The sequence below is a fragment of the Camellia sinensis genome, chromosome 11 (genome assembly GCF_055761805.1).
Source record: "Camellia sinensis isolate YWXY chromosome 11, ASM5576180v1, whole genome shotgun sequence".
In the NCBI taxonomy this organism is placed as follows: Eukaryota; Viridiplantae; Streptophyta; class Magnoliopsida; order Ericales; family Theaceae; genus Camellia; species Camellia sinensis.
Window position 1 is genome coordinate 136,566,646 of NC_138971.1, and position 19,673 is coordinate 136,586,318.

The following is a 19,673-nucleotide window of genomic DNA, read 5'->3' on the forward strand; positions in this document are numbered from 1 at the left end:
ATTCCTATCGATCGCAGTATGGAGTTTGCCTCCAAATTTCCTGATGAAATAAAAGATAAAACTCAATTGCAAAGATTTTTAGGAAGTCTTAATTATATTCATGATTATTATCCTAATCTGGCTACTGACGCTGCAATTCTTTATACCCGTCTTCGTAAAAATCCCCCTGTTTGGAGTCCTGAACATACCGCTGCTGTCAAAAAGATTAAAACTCGTGTTAAGACATTACCTTGTCTATGTCTTGCTTCTCCTGATTATAAAAAGATTGTTGAAACCGATGCTTCTGATTTAGGTTTTGGTGGTATATTAAAACAACTAAATCCCAAAACCAATAAAGAAGAACTTCTCCGTTTTCATTCTGGCATTTGGCATAATGCTGCTACAAGATATCCAACCATTAAAAAAGAATGTTTGGCTATTGTTAAATGTGTCTTAAAATTCTAGGATGATTTGTTAAATCAAGAATTTTTAATTCGAGTTGATTGTTCTGCTGCCAAACAAGTTTTCAAAAAAGACGTTGAAAATTTAGCTCAAAAACAAATTTTTGCTTCCTGGCAAGCTGCTCTTTCTGCTTTTGATTATGATATTGAATATATCAAGGGAGAAACTAATTCTCTTCCTGATTTCCTGACTCGTGAATATTTACAGACTTCTCATGCAAAATCGGGGTAGAGGTCCGGGCCGTCGTGGCCGTGGACGTGGATTCCCGCCTCCACCTACAGACTTTCCTTCCCTCCTGGGAAGTTACAGTAATAAAGGGGAATCTAGCCAATCGGTTAAAGATGTCCTCCTTACTCCAGATACTTATTTCCAGAATTCTATTACTGAAGAAACTGTTCTTTATATTGATACAGCCGATATCCAATGGGTTTCTGATCCTTGGGAGGTTAAGAAACGCTATCTTGCTACCCAAAATAGCCCTCCACATTTAGATACTTACAGATATGTTTATGAACAAATTCTAACTGAATTAGCTTCTGTCCAATTCCAACATCATTATGCTGATTATAATCGTACTGCTAGTCCGATTAATTACAGTAAAGCTACAATCCAGTCCATCATGCCCATTCAAGCCTGGGGTATTCATCCTCATGTTACCCGTAGTCTTGATATCCGTTCTAAAGAAGTTCGTTACAGCTATTGGGATTATATTACTGCTTTTACCCAGACTTTCTATTATATGAACCCTCCTAGGTCTCATTCCTGGTTCTTCCGGGTTCTTCCTGATGTTCTCAAAAATGATCTCCCCTCCTGGTTTCTCATTTGGTGGGATACTTTTGGATTACAGCTTGACGCTTTTCCCGATTATGTTCGCTTGGCCTTTAATGAATGGCAAGCTGGTTTCAGTCTCTTTCCTGTTAATAAAACCATTTCCATGTCTAAATGTCTCGTGCATTTTGTCATTCGCTTCAGTATTCCTTGGATATGGAAATGGGATTTCCAGTGCGATTTCCAGAATAAAGTCCCCCGTTTAAAAAGAGTTTTCTTTTATAAATGGTGGAAACAGATGGATGATCCCAAGAATAAGCAAGACTTGCTCCAGGGCATTAAAGAACATACTCAGGCTTGTCTCGACACTTGCCCTAAAGCAGCTCCAGTCATTCCTGTCAATCCTTTCATTCAGATCCAACAAGAGCTTCGCCGCAAATATCCAGAAATAACAGAGGAAGAACTTGTTGCCAAAAGTATGGATTTCATGAAGCAACAATTTCTTGAGTCCATGGCCCCTCGAGACTCTAGCATGAAGTCGGCCTCCAGTGAGGGTGAAAAAACTCAACCTGACCCGTTTTCAGATGATGATAATGCATTCACACCCCTTGCAGGAGAATCTCAAGACCCGAATGAAGATCCATCTGATCCAGGTTTTGGAGATATTTGGGACTCTGTGACAGAACTGATTACCGACAAACTGGTACGGGCCAAAGGAAAAGGAAAACGAAACGACAAATAATGCGTCTGGCCCACCAGTCCTCTTCTGTCTAGCATCTACTTTCCAGCACTACTAGTGGCCAAAAAACTTTCGGTGCATATTGGAGCCACTTTTTCTACTTTTCTTAAAGTAGATTCCTTGCCGACACAGCCAAAGATAAGAGGATAAGGATGATCGACTGCAAACCAACCAGCACACGCCACCTGTCCTTATTATCTGTCCAGTTTGTATTATAAATAGGTAGCCCTTAGCTTGTAAGAGGCACCACTAAAAAAAAAAAAAAAAAAAAAAAATTTATTTTTCTCCGTTTAAACTCTGTACTCTCTCTCTCTTATTTTCAGTGTGAAGTATTTGAAGTAATAATAATATATCTGCTGGTTTAAGTAAGTCTTCTCTCTCTATGTATGTCTGTATATGATCTCGTTCTTTTACATGATATTTTAGCATTCCATATAGAAAGAAAAAATAATTTCATAAATAATTATCTTGTATTATGGCCTAATGACCCTTGGGCAAAACAAGAATTAATAGAAATAAACAGATTGATTGCCCTAACCGAAAATCAGATACAGGAAGCTATCATTGCAGCCGCAAGGGCTAATCGCCCTCCTCCTACAGGCTAGTTCAGTCATGGACCATATATGATGTAATTAAATTTAAATAATGTAAGATTATTTTTTATATTATTCCTGGATTTGTGCCATGTAAGGGTTAGCATATGTGTTATAGGTTAGTGGGACGTCACCCAAGTCGCGTAGCCTTGATTGTCCATAGTAAGCTGATTAGCTGGTTAGGACTAGTTGGCATAAGTCGTTGACAGACGTGCTAATCTAGAACCCCTGTGTGAAGCACTCTTATTGGTATCAGAGCCATGTTTAATATAAGTGATAATTTAATATTATTTTTATTTAATTAGTCATATATGGTCACAAACAAACCTATGAGTAACGAATCTTCTGAAATTAATTCTGCTATCACAAATATTGGGGCTTCTACTTCAGAGGCACGTGAGTTAGTTGCATACCAAGATGTTAAGGATGCCTTAGATAAGTGGACTATTCCTAAGGTAGATCCAAATACAATTTACAAACACAGAATTAAAACCTTTTTCAGTAAAACTTTAATCAAAACTTTTGAACATGCTGCTCCAGTTGATAATAATGATACATTGATGTATTTATTAAATATCCAGGATTTAATGCCTTTTTTCAAAGATTATAAATATGTTCATATAGGACTTGTCCAGATTGCCTTAAAACCTTTGACACTTCTTGGTCAAAATACCAGCATGCAGTGTACTCTTAGAGATGGTCGTTGCCTCAACTGGCGTGCATCTCTTATGGGTGCTATGGAAACCAGTCTGTCCCATGGTCCAGTCTACTTTGACATTTACCCTAATTTGAGTATTGCTCTTTCAGACCAAAATTTATCTAAGGTTTTAGAATTCAGAATTCTTACAAATGGATATGAATATATGTCTGGATCTCCTCCTTTTTCTGTCATATCTCGAATTTATCTTAAAGTTCTAACTACTTTAAATCCATATGTCAGAAGAAAAGGAACCGATGGTGAAACCGTTTTAATTGACACCAACCTTTACAGTAGCCAGGTTGCCGTACCCAAATTGTTAGAATGGGATAAAATTACTTTCCCTGAACAATGGAAAATAACAAATGTTGTTCCTTCCCGTCCTCTTATCAAACATAATTTAGATGAAATAATCCAAACTAGGCAAGGAGATGTCTTTCTTCAATTCCAGAAACCACCAGTAAGATTACATCGTAGTATGTCTAGTACCAGTTTCCGAACTGCCCCTAGCCATCAACCCTACAGAGTGGATTATCCCGAATCCTCCAGAAAATCTTTTACTGAACCTCCAGAGGCTATTATGAACAGTACAAGATGATAAGATTGGGTATTTGGATTAGTTGTTCAAGACGCAACATCAAAATAATACATTTCTTTCGGTTGATAGAATCTGGATTGATATAAACGGTAATGTTGACGTGGCTTGTAAGGTGTATAATTATTGGAAAATATTTGGGACCCGTTAATGATGTGGTTTAGTGATAAATTTGTTTTTTTTTTTTTTCTCTTTCTTACTTGGACCAATCACAAGTGAGTAAAAATGGTGGGGGTGATGATTTGTAGGGATTTGAATCATTACTGATAATTATTGGTCCTAATGATTTTTTATTTTTATTTTTTAGATAGGGAGGCGATCACTTTGTATATCATTAAAAAAAATTTTTAATAATTATAACTTATTTAATTTAAAATAAATATTAAAAATTATTTTACCAAATAACTAAAAAATTTTAATGCTAGCGATATCACATGATATTACCAACTAATAATGGTTCTTTTTTTTTATGATGTCATATAAAGAGAAAAAATAAGTTATTGTTTGACAATAGACTTTTTTTTTAGTTAGTTTTTTTTGAATATTTTAATTTGAAATTAAAAGTTCGTTTGTATTGTTTTTTTTTTAATTTTGTAAAAAAAAAATTATAATTTAGATATTACATTTTGTTTTATCGATTTTTTAGTCTAATTTAATCCTCGTTTGGCATGTGAAATTTTGGGACTAAAAGATTAAAATAGTTATAAAAAAACAAAATAAATTAAAAAATTAATAAAATAAAATATCACATTTAAATCATAATCATTTTATTTATTTTTTTCACAAAAGTAAAAAAAATTTAAAATTTCATCCCAAACGAGGCTTTTTAATCTAAGGGCTGATTTGGCAAATTTCAAAAAAGTCAAAAAGTCACTATCCTATTTAAGTCACATTATCTTATTTAAGTCAAATCAACTCTCTAACACATCACTTCAAACCTAACCCAAATCCAACCTATATTTCATAAAAAGCATTTATTTAGATTATCACAAACAAAATTAAAAGAATTAAAAAATTAAAAAGTTAAAAAATCAACTCGTATCCCAAATGAAACCTTGGCCAAATAGTTCATTGCCAAATGAAGCCTATCAATTCATAATTAGATGATAATATATGTTATTGTATCACGATTATATTCAAAATCTTTTTAAAATATATAAAAAAAAACATATTAATTTTAATAAAAATACATTAAAATTAGTTAAAATATATATATTGTATTTTAAAAATATCAGTGTGTTGGTTTGATTTTGGGAGATAAATTTTCAAAAAAAAATTAGGAAAAGAGTTTAGAAATTTTTTTGATTTGTTTGATTGTATATTTTGGAAATAGTTTTGGAGTATGGGAGTTTGGGGTGATTTGATATTTTGTTATAGTTGAGTAGATCTGTATAAGAAAAAAAGTAATTGATTAATGTATAAAAAAGAGAAAATGATTTTGGAATTTTTTTTCTAAAATCACTAAACTAAACAAAATTTTAAAAAATAATTTCCAAAATTACTGTCTGAAAAACAAACCAAACAAGGCTATTGTATCTTTTATTGTGGCTAAGGAAGAGCTGCTTTTATATATATGAAAAATAATTGAGACCTTTAATAAAGAAATTCTAATGAGGTTAGATCCCAATGTAACGTAATGTTTTGACGTTAATTTTATTTTTTTATTCTGTGTCATAGATGTTAATATGAGGTTAGATCCCAATGTAACGTAATGTTTTGACGTTAATTTTATTTTTTTATTCTGTGTCATAGATGTTAATTAGAGTTTTAAAATTAAAAGAATGTATCATTGTTATATATATATATATATATATATATTATATTTTAGAGTTTCAAAATTAGAAAGATGTATCATATATATATATATATATATATATATTATATTTTAGAAATACGAGTGGTAAACGTAACAGAGAGCAATGGATTCAAGAAACTCATCCGTAATTTTACAAATCTCTCTCTCTCTCTGTATAGATTATTGTTATTCAATTAATGTTGCGATCTGTGTTTTTCTTGTTTGTGGCAGAGATTGAGCTCTCTGAATATAGGCGAACGAATCTGCGCTGTTTTCATACCGCTTATCGCCATATTTGAATATCTGGTATTCACTGTCGCTGGTTGCTTCGAGATCAAACACCGCCCCAAGAAAAGAAGCCCATTCGGATATCGAGAGATCGCTCAACTTTCTGATGATTCTCGATGTAATTTTCTTCTCTTCTTTCATATTATTTTTCTCAAATTGTTGTTCTGATTTTTTATAGAACACGATTTCTGTTCGGTGTTGCAGTTTCTGTCAATGAAATCGAAGCATTGTATGAGTTGTTTAAGAAGTTAAGCTGTTCAATCATTGACGATGGTTTGATTCACAAGGTACAATTAATTTAATCCTTCACCTATGTTGTTTAGTATAACTGTTGCTTAAATAGGGTGTTTTTGTTTTTCAAATTAACATGGGTGTGTGACTTGTGTTCAGTTTGTTCTATGTTTGACAAAGTTTTTTTTTTTTTTTTTTTGGGTGGTTTGAGAGCTAAAATTTTAGGCTCCGTTTGGAAGAGCTTTGGAAGTGTGATTCTAGCTTTTAAAAATTAATTTCACACTCAATTTTGAAAACGCGGTCTAACCGGTCGTCCACCAGGTTGACCGGAACAATATTTTTTTTTTTTTTTTTTTTTTGCAATTGGCACATGTTAATTTTTATATATTCGACAAAAAATATTTTTCAAATTTTTAAATTTTTTTTTATGGGCCTTAATAGAATTTTGAGTTACGTGTTTGGTTATGAGTTGTAAGTTTTTATATCAAATATTATATGCCACATCAAAAATTTCCCATTCAATTCAAAACTCATTCATCAAATAAATTTTTCACACTCTAATTATAATTTCAAAACTCACAAATTTAAAATACAACTCTATTTTCAAATCATATTTAGAAAACTATACAAAACGCAACCTTACATTTTTATTCTTTTGGATCAAAAGAGTTTTTGTATTGGGAAAACAAAAAGCTTTAGCTATGAGTGGGAATGTAAGAAACCTTTTTAGAGTTAGAATAAAGCCTCGGAGGTCTGTGATTGGCCAAAAAAAAATTATTATTATTATTTTTTTTTTATTTCCAGCCAACCCCAGGCCGACACGTGGCATTAGGGGTCACTGGGGGTCTGAAGCACGGCTGTTAGAGTTATGCTAGGACCCAAATAAATTATTAAATTTTCTACTAAACCTTTCATGTGATATGTGATTCACACACATGTGATTTGTGTGAGTCGAGAGATTTGGTAAAAAATTTGATAATTTATTTGGGGTGCATAACATTTTCTAACTTTTTATCTTCCAAACTTGATAATGTTGGCAGCAGGACAAATTTTATTCCTTTTTGTTTTTTTACCTTCTCTTTTTCTTTATGCTCTATTTGTCTGGGGCAGAAAACATTTTTTTGGAATGTGTTCTACTTTTTTGGCATTTGGTATAATGGAAATCATTTTACTCAGTTAACATAACAAGCCTATTTTGGGGGAAAATGTTTTTCTTTTTTAAAAATGGAAAATGTTTTTCGAATTGGAGTCTTAATAATGTCACTACACGACTGCCTCCACAGCAATTGCCACCACACTGCCGCCGCCACCCTATCACCACTAATACAACCATTAGTATAATACTTTCAAAGGACACAATCTAACACAGGAAAACAAAACGTCTTCTGTAGAACACATTTTTTGAAAAAAGTTCTCCATAGAAAATATTTTCTGTAGAAAATGTCTTCCGTCGAAATAAATAGAGTGTGAGAAATGAAATTCTATACTGATGCTTGAAGAACAACTTCAATGAGCAAATTAGACTCATGAATTAAGATTAGTGCTCTAGAATGTTGTAATTTATTTATTTTTTTAAAATTATAAGTTCATATTGCACCCTCAATTTTTTGGCTGGAAATGCATGCAGTAAATGCTTCCACTGATACTAGCCAATTTTGTATGAGAACTTATGAATAATAACTACCTTTTATTCATCATCCTAAAACTATGAAAGAGTTAAATTTAATCAATTAGGCAACTATAAGTTTCAATTCCTATATTTTGTGATTGTCTTTGGTGTTTAGACTATCAATGTCTTACCCAATCATCAAACGATTGATTTTGTGAACATATGTTGTTTCATTTTATATGTACTCCTTTTTTGCACATATGTCTAAGGGTGTTCCTAATTTTTTTTTTTTTTTCATGTTTATATTTTTTAGGAAGAGCTTCAATTGGCATTGTTCAGAACTCCACATGGCGAGAATCTTTTTCTAGACCGGGTAAATCTTTTTTGTACACTGGGTAAAAGAAACAAATTATCTCTTGTTCAAACTTTTATATACAAATCGCCATTTCAATTGTATGGAAGGGGAAAAAAAAAATTTGGTGTTATATTGATGTGATTAAGGACATGTATGAAAGGGTGGTGACCACTATTAGATCACCTGTTGAAGAAACAAATGAATTTCCTATCACTGTAGGGTTACATCAAGGATCTACCTTAAGTTCTTATCTTTTTGTATTAGTTATGGATGAGTTGACGAGAAATATTTAGGATAACGTGTCATGGTGTATGCTTTTTGCAGATGATATCATGTTAGTGGATGAGACTAGAGAATAAGTTAACACGAAGTTAGAGATTTGGAGAAAAACACTTGAATCTAAAGGATTTTGGATAACCAGAACTAAGACAGAGTACATGGAGTATAAATTTAGTAACAGTAACAATGAAAGTAGATGAGAAGTGAGGATTGAGAATCAAGAACTGACTAAGAGTGATCATCTTTGTTATTTAGGGTCGATTATCACAACGGCGGGAGAGATTGATGTGGATATGACCCATAGGATTAACGCGAGATGGTTTAAGTGGAGAAGTGTGTTTGGGGTACTGTGCGATAAACGAATACACACTAGACTAAAAGGTAAGTTCTATAGAACGGCTATTAGACTATCGATGTTGTATGGGACGAAGTGTTGGGCAACCAAGAAACAACATGTAGATAAGATGAGTGTTGCTGAAATGAGGATGTTAAGGTGGATGTATGGTAAAATTAGACAAGACAGAATTAGGAATGAGTGTATTCTAGAATGGGTAGGAGTAGTACCAAACCAATAGAAGATAAGTTGATAGAGAATCGATTGAGATGGTGTGGTCATATTCAACGGAGACCAATAGAGGCAGTAGTGAAGAGATGCGATGCAGTAACTGTAGATGGAAGTGTTAGGGGATCGGGTAAGTCTAGATTAACGTTGGCTAGCATTGTAAATAGAGATATGGATCTACTTAATTTGACTAACGAAATGGCATTTGATAGAGCTGCGTGGAGAAGAAGGATTCATTTAGCCGACCCCATTGGGACTTAAAGCTTGGTTTGGTTTGGTTTGGTTTGGTGTTACAATCACGTGAAATTGGATTGGCATTTGTAGAAATTTGTTATGCCAATTGCCAAGTTGATCAAATTTCAATATGGAGAGATAATTAAATCATTCCTGTTGAAAAGAATTTCAAATCTCTTATACATTTAGAATAGTAGTAAAGAAGATGTCCAGTTGTGCTCTCTATAAAAGTTTTTTTTCTTGGGTCTATTTTCCCATAATTGTGGACCAATCATTGCAAGAATTTGTGTTGCTTTTTATAAGCACTTACACTACGTGAACTAAACCAACAGGCTAGTCCCTGCTACAGACTTGCACATTTAATAGAACTCCTACCATCATAAAGAGGTCTTTGCTTTATTGATGGAACATAAGACTTCTTCTCACATACTTATAGCTATTGTTTAAGAAGAACGGCTGTTGCCAATCATCAAATGTATGTGCTGAGATTGGCAATTCTGATAATTGTGATGGTAGCATGTCACTGTATGGAATGTTTGTACTCTGTCAATCACGTGCATGGAATCTGTGGGTTTGTTTGCTTGTTATTTTCCTTTCACGGGGTTGTGGGCTTTGCTTCAAATCTTACAGGATCTAGCCGTTGAAATTGTTTCTTTTCAAAACATGACACTTGAAATATGAAGTCTTAGAGAAACCATTTTTTTCTTTGGGGCCTAAAATTTAATTTATTATTTTTTCTCCCAAATTAAGTTTGGGTAAAATTTATTGTCTAGGGTTTATGTTTGGACAAATTGGTTGCCTGATTTTAGAATTCGGTTCGTGCGAAATCTATGTTAGACCTGAGTCAAAATCAAATAAGACTGTTTACTTTTCTATTTGGTGCAACTTATTGTAGGCTAAAAGTTGACAATCAGAAAGCAGAAACTAAAAGCATCTCTCCCCTAGCTTTCAAATAATTAACTTTTTTCAGCTTATTTAGATTTCGTTTGACAAGTGGGTTGGCTTTTTGGCTTTTTGACTTTTTGGCTATTTTAGTCTGGGGCTAAAAAGCCTCGTTTGGGAAGGGTTTTTGACTTTTTTATGAGAGAAAGAATGTAATGATTATGGGTTGGATGTGATGTTTTGTTTTTTGTGGCTAGAAAGCCTATTTTATTTTTTGTGACTATTTTAGCCAAAAAAGCCCAAAGTTTGGCTTCCCAAACGAAGCCTTAAGCTATTTCTGCCTAATAAGCCGTAAGTAGAAGCTGCACCAAACAGTCTGCCACAAACTCCCAAATTAAAATAAACTATAAGCACGTCATTTAAGTTGTAACAAACACCTTCATTATCTCTTAGCTGCATTTCGAGTTTCTATGACATGTAATAGAAAGTATGGATTAGCTGCTGGAAGCCTGTGACATGTGATTCTGGACAGATTGGGAAACTTGGTTTATAAAGCATATAAGTGGATTATTTTGGTAGAGTTTGTGATGGGGATAGAGAAGGAATTGGATGAAAGTATGGAAGATTAGGAGTTCAATTTGTTTACGAATTTCAATTTATTTAGGAGATTTTGCTTCATTAAGATTTAAGATTTTAGTTATTATTATATGTTTCCTTATCTTTTTTTATTTTTCTAATCAGATAGTGCTTGCATAGGAATATATAAAAGGCTTTGAGTATATTGAATTTATAAGATTTGTTTGGATATCGATTAATTGATATTAATTGGGATTGATCCCCGTTTATCTCCTTCCTCCTTGTTCTTCCTCTTCTTCCTCTTCTATCTGTCCACTTCTTTTTTCTCTTCTTCTTCTCTTGCTACAGCAATTTTGATATCAAAACTAAAATAGATCCACCGATTCTAAATCAAATCGACGTGGTTGCCGCTTCAATCTTCACAGGACCTCGACAATTTGATTTAAGAAAAAACTGTGGTGATTTTTTCCCCTCAAAAGAATGTGGTGTTCAATCTACAATTAGATCATGATCAATTTCTGGTCTGGCAGAAGACTGATGTTACATTAAATGGGTTAGACAACTTGTACAGAATATGGATATTATCCTTTTGTCTTTGATGAGTGAAGTACGGCTTAATTTATTCATACTGTTATTTTGAAAGTATGGATAAGTTAGTATACTTACTGTTTCTTTTGATTTCCTAGGTTTTTGATGTATTTGATGAAAGGAAAAGTGGTGTCATCGAATTTGATGAATTTGTCCATGCACTCAACGTCTTCCATCCCTATGCTCCCACAGAAGAAAAAATAGACTGTAAGGGATCAGATGCAATCTTTTTATTCTTATTATCAAAACAAATCTCATGAACTTAACCTGTTGGTGTTACCTTTGTGATGCCCTGCAGTAGCATTTAGGCTTTATGATTTGAGGCAAACTGGGTTTATTGAGCGAGAAGAAGTAAGTATTTTGCACTGTAAACTTAGCAATTGTTGCCACAACTAATGTTAAAACAAATACATGCTCTGAGAAACATAGACAGTTGATACACTAATTGTGTTTGGCGGTTTTTGAACCTTTTGAACCCATTATTAAGGTGGCTTGCAAGTTGCAAGCTTTTGAATCAAATTGGTGCTACATAAGTTGCAGTTTCTGCATTTTGTAGATCTCTCTCTCGCTCTCTCTCTCTCACACACACACACACGTACACACACGCGCACACACGTACACGCACGCACACACATACACACACATGCATTGTAAAAGATGTCACATTACTCTTCCCTTTTTGTGCTTATATTTATGGGCATGCATATGACCATAAATGTTTGACTCTCATACATAAAACATTTATAATAACCAATGGCTGCCTCAATTTATCGGGATCTTGGGGGCCTTGAGAACAGGAATGATTTGATGGCCAATTCTTTGCTCCATAATTTTTAATATATTGGGACATAAGGTTTAGTTTGGTTTGTTTTATGCTTTAAATTTACTGCTATTAACAAATGTGTGAATGACTAGATGAATATAATCTTTTTTATTGAAATAAGTTTGCATTTGTTATCATGCTATCGCTAAGGCAGTCAGCTGGTCATGTTGTTTGTTTGCTGCTTTCCTGTCATTTGTGGGTTGAGGCCAGAAGATCAAACCTTCAAAGTTTAGTTAGTCATGTTTCTATGATTTGGGTAATATTTGAAAGGCTTGGAACTTTTCAAATATATATATATTTCGAAGGCCTTGAATTCATCGAAGGCCTTGAATTCATTCAATTTAGTGCAAAACAGAATTTAGCCCTTTATCTGGAGGTATATGTGTATGTATGTATTCATTGAAAGACAAAAAGAAGAGAGAAGTGATATCAGGAAAATTAGTTGAATGCTGACATTTCTTAGATCTTTTTATTTCTACAGCTTGTTTAAGGATGCCCTTTTCTTTTTGCATTTTCATTTGGTGAAATTTCATGGTCTGTGACCTTTTTTTATCATACTAAACTGTGCACATTCCTTAAATTTCATTCATGAATTACGAGTAGAACAGCAATTGCTTTCAGGTGATGCAAATGGTGATTGCAATTATGATGGAATGTGACGTGAAGCTAACTGATGAACTTGTTGAGGCTATTATCGACAAGGTGAGAGTTTCTCCAATTTGAAGTGTTTTCCCTTCGAATTATTGCATCCTTTATGGAGCAGATTATAATCACGGAATTAATTATTCCACAGACGTTTGCTGATGCTGATGCTGACAAGGATGGTAAAATCAATAAAGAAGAATGGAAGGCTTTTGTTCTTCGAAACCCCGCCCTCTTAAAGAACATGACTCTACCTTATTTGAAGTATGCCACTTTCTCCTGTCTTCATGTTTTTTTCTTTATTTCTCTCTTTCCAAATTTATTACGGACGTCAACAATAACTTTACAACTGTCCCTCTCCTTTTTCTGCTTCAATGCCCCCTCCAACTCCCTTTTCCTGTCATTGCATTCTCCAAACTGCCCCCTGCTCTCATAGAAAAAGCAAAAGAAAAATAAATCAAACCAAATCAAAAGCAAGCCTTCTGTCCCAATCAAGTAGGGTCAGCTACATGAATATTTTTTTGCTATATGCTCCCTTAAATTAAGGGTTTAATTACACTAATGCCTTATTTGGGAACATACTATTGTAGTAACTTTTTGATTTTTTGGCTAAAATATGAGGTAAAAAAATTAGTATGTTTGGAATGAGTTTTTTTTGGGTTTTTTACGAAAAGATGTGTAAAAAGTTGAGAAAAAATGAAATCTTTGACTTTTTGGTATAGGTTGTTGGCTCTTCATTTTTTTTAGTGACTTTTTGACTTTTAGGCTAAAATATTGAGTTGCTAAATGAGGCCTAATTCTCTATTTGGTTCATTGGAATGAAAATGAAAATGATGACTCCTTAGACTTTCCTATGGAATGACCATTTCCTTAAAATGATCAAAGATGATTTCATTTGTAATGCATTTTTTGTTAATTTTTTAAGCTAACCAAACATAGAAATGAATATTTTTGATGGAATGATCATTTCATTCTACTTAATTCCGGTGAACCAAACACTACCTAAGACTCCCTCAAGCATTTGTGAATATCATCTTTCCCCATCATCTACGAATCCGTGCATTTTGACCTCTCTCAACTATAAAAACGCATCACTTTCACCCTATTTTGTGCCTCCCCACAAGGGGGCCTTTGTATGGTTTTCGGAGTTGAGGGGTCAACCATGCCATAGCTATTTTTCCTTATTCATTACCAGTGGATACAATTTGTAAATTTGAATTCCATTTTGGTATACTCTGCTTCCAAAATTGGAGGTTCTGCTTGTTACCAGCATCTGTTTGACAGAATGAACTGCGGCAGTTTCCTCGACACTAAAAACACATTCAAAGTAATTCAACTCACCTTTGTTTATGATTTGATCATCCTCCAGGGACATCAGTACGGTATTTCCAAGTTTTATTTTCAACACTCAGGTTGAAGACTGAGATGCTGAAGTGCTTCTTTCCATATACGGAACCATTGCTGAATCTTCAAGTCCATACTCCAGAGTTCAAGCTCTCATTATTGTCGGATTTAGCTTTCCAAATGGCTTTCGTTGATGTCAGTAATTCTTGCAGTATTGCCGAAGATGGTGAAGGTGCTGCCTATTCAAGCAAGTCTCGAGCAGCTGCATCGCCTGATTGTTCATTTGTTCATTTTTGCATAAATCCAGTTAGAAGCTATTGTATTGTTGGTCATTTAAGAATTTGTAAAATTATTCTTTCTGTTGTCAATATGTAACCGATGTTGGAAATTCCATTGAATCAAGTTATTGTCTATGCAACCCAAATACACTCTTCTTGTCTGAATTTTCTTGAATTAGGGCTCTGAACAAACCTTAATGCCATCAGCAGACTTTCTGGAGCCACTTTTTTCTTCAACTGATCAAATGCGCCAGCTCTAAATGTATCAGCACAAACTAGAGCCGGTTTCCAGCCTTTCTTTTGATTATAATGAGCATATTTGGTAGGTGTTGTGGTTTTACCAGACCCTGAGATTGTAAACATCAATTAGTGGAGGCATAGGCCAAACCAACCAATATGAAATGCAGACTGCAGCTAAATCAAAATAGGATACAGAAATTGACATTACCTTGTAAAATGATGCTAGTTTTCCTTTTTCCACAAGTGAAAGATGGCTTTCCAGGATCCAACATTCTGCATAGCTCTCGAATACAGTCTGTAGGTAAAGTAGAGCCACTCTTAGACTAGTGTAACAGCATAACAACAATAAAGCAAGGGCTGATTATTAAGCATAGACATATAATTATGTTTTAGCAAAGAGGCATGAGTTTTAACAAACAATAGAACTGGAAAACTAAGAAGCCACTTCTCATGGTCTGATTAACTAAATCCATAACAAATAGAAGTGACCTATATGGTGGAGACAATAAGTTGCTGGATGCTGTGAAATCTATTCTTCAAGTTATGAGGTTCCAAGAAAGAAAAGCTTTACAGGATTCGAGCAAGATAACTTTCTTATCATGTTTCTTTACGCAAGGCAATTCTGTTTTTTTAGTAGATTTCATTTTAGAAATTGGTTTAGAGCTACATTTGTTTGTCAAAAAAACTACAAAGATGTAACTGCAACCAGTAATCTTATGATTGAAATGGAAGAGTCGTCATGAACATGAACGAACTTTTCTATTAATGTATTTATGCCTCGAATACTATACCCATAATGACTTATATGGTACGGCTTCCACACAATGGATGATTTTGTAATTTAATTTCAGGCAAATTGTTTGATCCAAAACTTGCATTACAGTCTCAAGATAAAATAAAATAAAATAAACCTATGCAGAGCATTTCTCCAAGTGGGCACCCTGAGCACTTTTCCAGATTCTTCTTTCCCTACACCTTGTCTCCACGCTTAAACTCTTCAGGCATCTCCATCACTTCTCCAACCAGGCACCTTGCGCCTCATGCTATCCGCAGATTCGAGACTCGTTCATAATCTTTACATTAGAACTATCCAACTCTGAATTAGACAAGCACAAAAAAAAAAAAAGTGACTCCAAAAATTGAGCACTGTCATTTCTGCTAAAACCAAGAGCAAGGGGATGAATTCAATCACAGGGGGAAATTAATTTGCTTGCCTTCACTTTGTCATGGAATGCATGATGATGATTCTTTGCTTAATCTTTGTCAGGTTTGATTCTTCATGGCCTTTCAGCAATGACTCTGGCATGCCCCCCCCCAACAGCAATTGAAGTACATGATGATTCTATGCAAATAAAAAGACGGAACAAATCACGAAATTGAGTAGTTATACAGAGGTAATTTGGGTATGAAAAATGTGTGGCATAACTTCGTCAAGTGAGCTCCGTATAGTAGAATATATATATATATGTATACTAGTTGGACCACCACGCGCTTCGCGGGTGGGGGTCACGCCATCATTGGCCAGGAATAAAGTCATATCATCCTATCATTAGCTAAGAATAATAGATCGAGGCAAAGACATGACAAATTGTTATTAAATTCTATAAATTTTATTGTATGAATTGGAAGTACAAGCAAAACCCTAAACCCTAAGCAAATTCCAAAGTTTTCGATGGAAGAAGAGTTCTGGGGGTCGCATTGTAGTTGGAGTGCTTATTTTTTGTATTTATTTGCTAAACTTGTATGGGCCCTATCATCATATTTTCCTCTATCTCTTCAGCAAAGAACAACATGCCAGTTGGGCCTATCACATATTGGACCATTATTAACATCCGAAAAGGAAATGCAAGCATGTAGGATATAAGGTGAAGGATACATAGTGAGCCATGCACACACAAAGACAAACATGCAGTTGCTTTTCAGACCATATTGCCACAGAAATAAATTAATAACACCTCCCTCTATCACCCACTAAAGGCGAATTGATTATCGCACAAGATTCCAGGATGAATTTTTTTATGGTATCTCAAAATAATTCCAACAGTGACATATATTATAAAACAGTGAATGCTTGATAGCTAGCTACATCCATATGCATGACATAACATGTTGTGTGTAAGTCTATGGAATTCACATATATGACAACCAAAGTTAAAACTACTTTATTTGTCTTTGTAATGCACAATAACTGATATATTGGCATTCCGGGGCATGGCACGCTACAAAGTGAATGGGAAGGAAACACTATTTTCTCTGTATTGCAATATAAACCAAAATTTACAATTTTCTTTCCGTTGATCAATGTAAGCAAAAATTTACACACAACAATGCAAGAAAGCAAGCGCTAGAGTATCAATATTTTGACATTATGTTGTCAATAAGCAACAAAATGAATGAAAGTTACCTGTTGTAGATACTCTTCCACGATTGTTGCCTCAGTAGGGAAAACATCTTCAAAAGTCATCTTGAAGAAGAAAGTTAAAAAATGAGAGGATGGATAAAAAATAAATAAATAAACAATACTAAGTGAAAAATAAAAAAGAAGTAAAAAAAGAAGTAAAAAAAGAGGACAAAATTCTGGAAATCCATGGTACGATTAGATTCACTTGATTCAGAATTTCAACTTAACACAACTATTGAATTACTCTAAGATAAATATCGTAAGTGGCAGTCAATGAGAAGAACAAATTATGCATCAAGTTGAAGATATGAAAGAATTACCTTTAATTCAAAAGATTTAAGATCCCGAGCAAATTGCTCTGCATTTATTCCTTCATGGGCTAATAGCCTGCATATAAATTAGAAAAAACAAATAATAGAAAAAAACTTCAGAAGTATGGAAGATATCAAACTATTGACAATCATCAATCAAACATTCTCAAATAGTTGATTCTTGAGGAAAATCAAACAAGAGGTCATTGCAAACCCAAATTGGAAAAGAGGATAAGATATCCTCTGCAGTTATTAAATAAACCATGGAATCTCAAAACAATCATTGCAAACCCAATTTGTTACAAACTTCCAACTTCCAACTTCTCATATCCTTTCCTGTATTTTCTCATCATCCAAACTGATAAATTATCATTGCTTCAAAGTCATCTTGAGAAACTTGTGCACGGACTTGAGTGTCAGTGTTTGTGTATGTTTAAATGTCCGCATATGCATAATAAGTGTACACATCTATATGTATTTTAATAATGCATAAAATTGATGTGTGTGTATAACAGAGAGATAAGTACATAGTGGCAGCAATAGGTTAAGTAAGAGCTTAACTTCTTAGGGTTTTTGCCTTTAGCTTTTTCGACAATGCCTCCAACGGCCGAGAAAAAATTTAGACATGGGTTGTATTGATTCTCTAATGTTTGAACCCTAGCGAGGTTTATCCAAACTAAATAAATCAGCTTACAAAGAAAAAAGCAATCTTTGCAGCCCATAAAAATTCAAGAAGAACACAAAAACAATAATATAGTCTAATTTAAAACACTTAATTTTCCTTTGCAAGACCTAAGCTACAGTCCTGCCAAATGTTTGCTCTTGACTCTGTTTTCACCAATCAGCTGTACATAAGAAATGTTTTTTCAAGTTGCCTTTCTGATTTCGTGGCCTTATTTTATTAATGCTGTGCCGGTATTTTTTTATTTTTTTTTTTGGTTGTATATTAAGCTCACTTTCCTGGGTTTTTTTTTTTCCTTCCCTGCTGTTTGGCTATGCCATTTCTTGTTTGTTTTCCTGGTTTGTTTTTTCAATTAATTTAAGGAAGTTGCTGATTTGATTCTCTTTTCTTTGTGTGTGTGTGTTCTTTGTATATTTGTTTTCTTTTTTGCCATTTCTTGTTTGATGAGTTTTTTTTTTAAGTTGGTTTAGGCATATTATCAAACACATGGTGAACAATATATGGAAGCCAAAACATCTCAGTCTCTTAGTCAAAGATATTTGCAAACACATGGTGGATAAAGCATCTCATACAAAAAAAAAAAAAAGAAAAAGCATCAATAAAATAAGGCCATGGAATCTCATAAAAAAACAACACAACATCAATAAAATAAGGCCATGAATGTATAACAACATTAAATACAAGTAGGCGTATGACAGGAACACCCAGAGAGAGAGAGAGACAGAGAAGATGAACATATCGGTTATTTTGTTTGCTATAAATACAAATAGGACCGACATCAGCAGCAAAAAGTATCTATATAATCCTATTTCTCCTTATCAGTTCACAGTCGGTTTGTTTTTGCTGTCTCTTGCTTTCCCAAGAGGTAGAATCAAGCAGGTGACTCATCAGCATCAAACAGCTGAATCATTCTGAGTACCATCCTCAGCAGGCGAAATGGAGGACCGAAAAAAAAAAAACAAACCAGACCGACTCACCGAAGCATCAACAATCGAGCCAGGACAAATGAGGGACTTCAAGGCGTTAGATTCAAAAGGAGCTGCCTGCTTCCCTTCTTTTATATATGGGCAACAGAGGAGAGATTGCCATTATCTATTAGGATAAAGGGCAAAAAGAAGAATTTGATGCGTTAGATTCAACCTGCTTGCTTTCACTCTTTTATATATAGGTTATAGATTAGCATGGGTGAGTTGTAATAGAAAAGCTGTGGAAAGAAAATAGGCAAGTAGTAGGAGCGCCGATCTTGGAACTTTCAAGAATGGTGGTGAAATTTGTTTGTCTTCTTCTTCTGTTGTGTATGTGGATGATTTGAAGCCCCACGTGTGTAGCCCAAAATCTGCAAGGAAAGAGTAAGAAACCAAGTAAACAGGAGTGTTATATCACTGCAAGCAGCAGTGTTATACCACTCTTACACACTTTTAATATATGTTATAGATATGTGCAAATACATTTAGCCATGAAAAAAAAAAATTATTTTAATCACAAAATATAAAATAAATTATTTTAATCACAATAAATAAAATATCACATTTAATTTATAATTATTACATTCTTCTCTTATAAAAAAAATTAAAAAAGTTAAAAAATTCTTTTCAAATCAAACTTTTTAACTCAAACTAAAATAATTAAAAAAATCAAAAAATCAGCCAATTTCTCAAACGGAGGCTTAATCATTTAGATATACACAATACATAGGCATTGTGTTAATGTGTGATCCCAT

At 33.8% G+C, this 19,673-nt stretch overlaps 2 protein-coding genes across 7 annotated transcripts in view; one reads left to right on the forward strand and one right to left on the reverse strand.

The window, feature by feature from the left end:
• LOC114322753 (nuclear pore complex protein NUP93A-like) overlaps positions 1–19,304 on the reverse strand; it is a 64,712-nt gene extending 45,408 nt beyond the window's left edge. The window contains exons 1-5 of one of the 2 annotated variants that reach the window (XM_082895353.1): positions 18,931–19,304; positions 17,281–17,347; positions 16,964–17,023; positions 15,774–15,901; positions 15,302–15,655 (exon numbers count right to left, since the gene is read on the reverse strand). In XM_082895353.1, the coding sequence (XP_082751479.1) occupies positions 15,776–15,901; positions 16,964–17,023; positions 17,281–17,347; positions 18,931–18,938 (261 nt within the window). In that variant the 5' untranslated portion in view covers positions 18,939–19,304 and the 3' untranslated portion in view covers positions 15,302–15,655; positions 15,774–15,775. Of the gene's footprint in view, positions 1–15,301; positions 15,656–15,773; positions 15,902–16,963; positions 17,024–17,280; positions 17,348–18,930 lie in introns of those variants that run through there. The other variant, XM_082895354.1, reaches the window with a different exon arrangement.
• Positions 5,691–14,465, forward strand: LOC114322738 (calcineurin B-like protein 10). Of its 5 annotated transcripts, none has more exons than XM_082895344.1 (9): positions 5,691–5,773; positions 5,860–6,034; positions 6,121–6,203; positions 8,070–8,129; positions 11,331–11,439; positions 11,531–11,583; positions 12,659–12,757; positions 12,849–12,961; positions 14,067–14,465. In XM_082895344.1, the coding sequence occupies exons 1-9, from the start codon at positions 5,753–5,755 to the stop codon at positions 14,119–14,121; spliced, it is 768 nt and encodes a 255-aa protein (XP_082751470.1). In that variant the 5' UTR covers positions 5,691–5,752; the 3' UTR covers positions 14,122–14,465. The 5 variants fall into 5 exon arrangements, with proteins under 5 accessions (XP_082751470.1, XP_082751471.1, XP_082751473.1 ...); XM_082895345.1 differs by having other exon boundaries at positions 12,677–12,757; XM_082895347.1 differs by lacking the exon at positions 12,849–12,961.
• Positions 19,305–19,673: the final 369 nt, after the last annotated feature.

Bases quoted from the DNA above. Each gene is read 5' to 3' on its own strand.
- LOC114322738 (XM_082895344.1), top strand. From the start codon at position 5,753: ATGGATTCAAGAAACTCATCC. The intron at 5,774-5,859 runs GTAATTTTACAA...TGTTTGTGGCAG, and splicing joins TGGATTCAAGAAACTCATCC to AGATTGAGCTCTCTGAATAT. The intron at 11,584-12,658 runs GTAAGTATTTTG...AATTACGAGTAG, and splicing joins GGTTTATTGAGCGAGAAGAA to AACAGCAATTGCTTTCAGGT.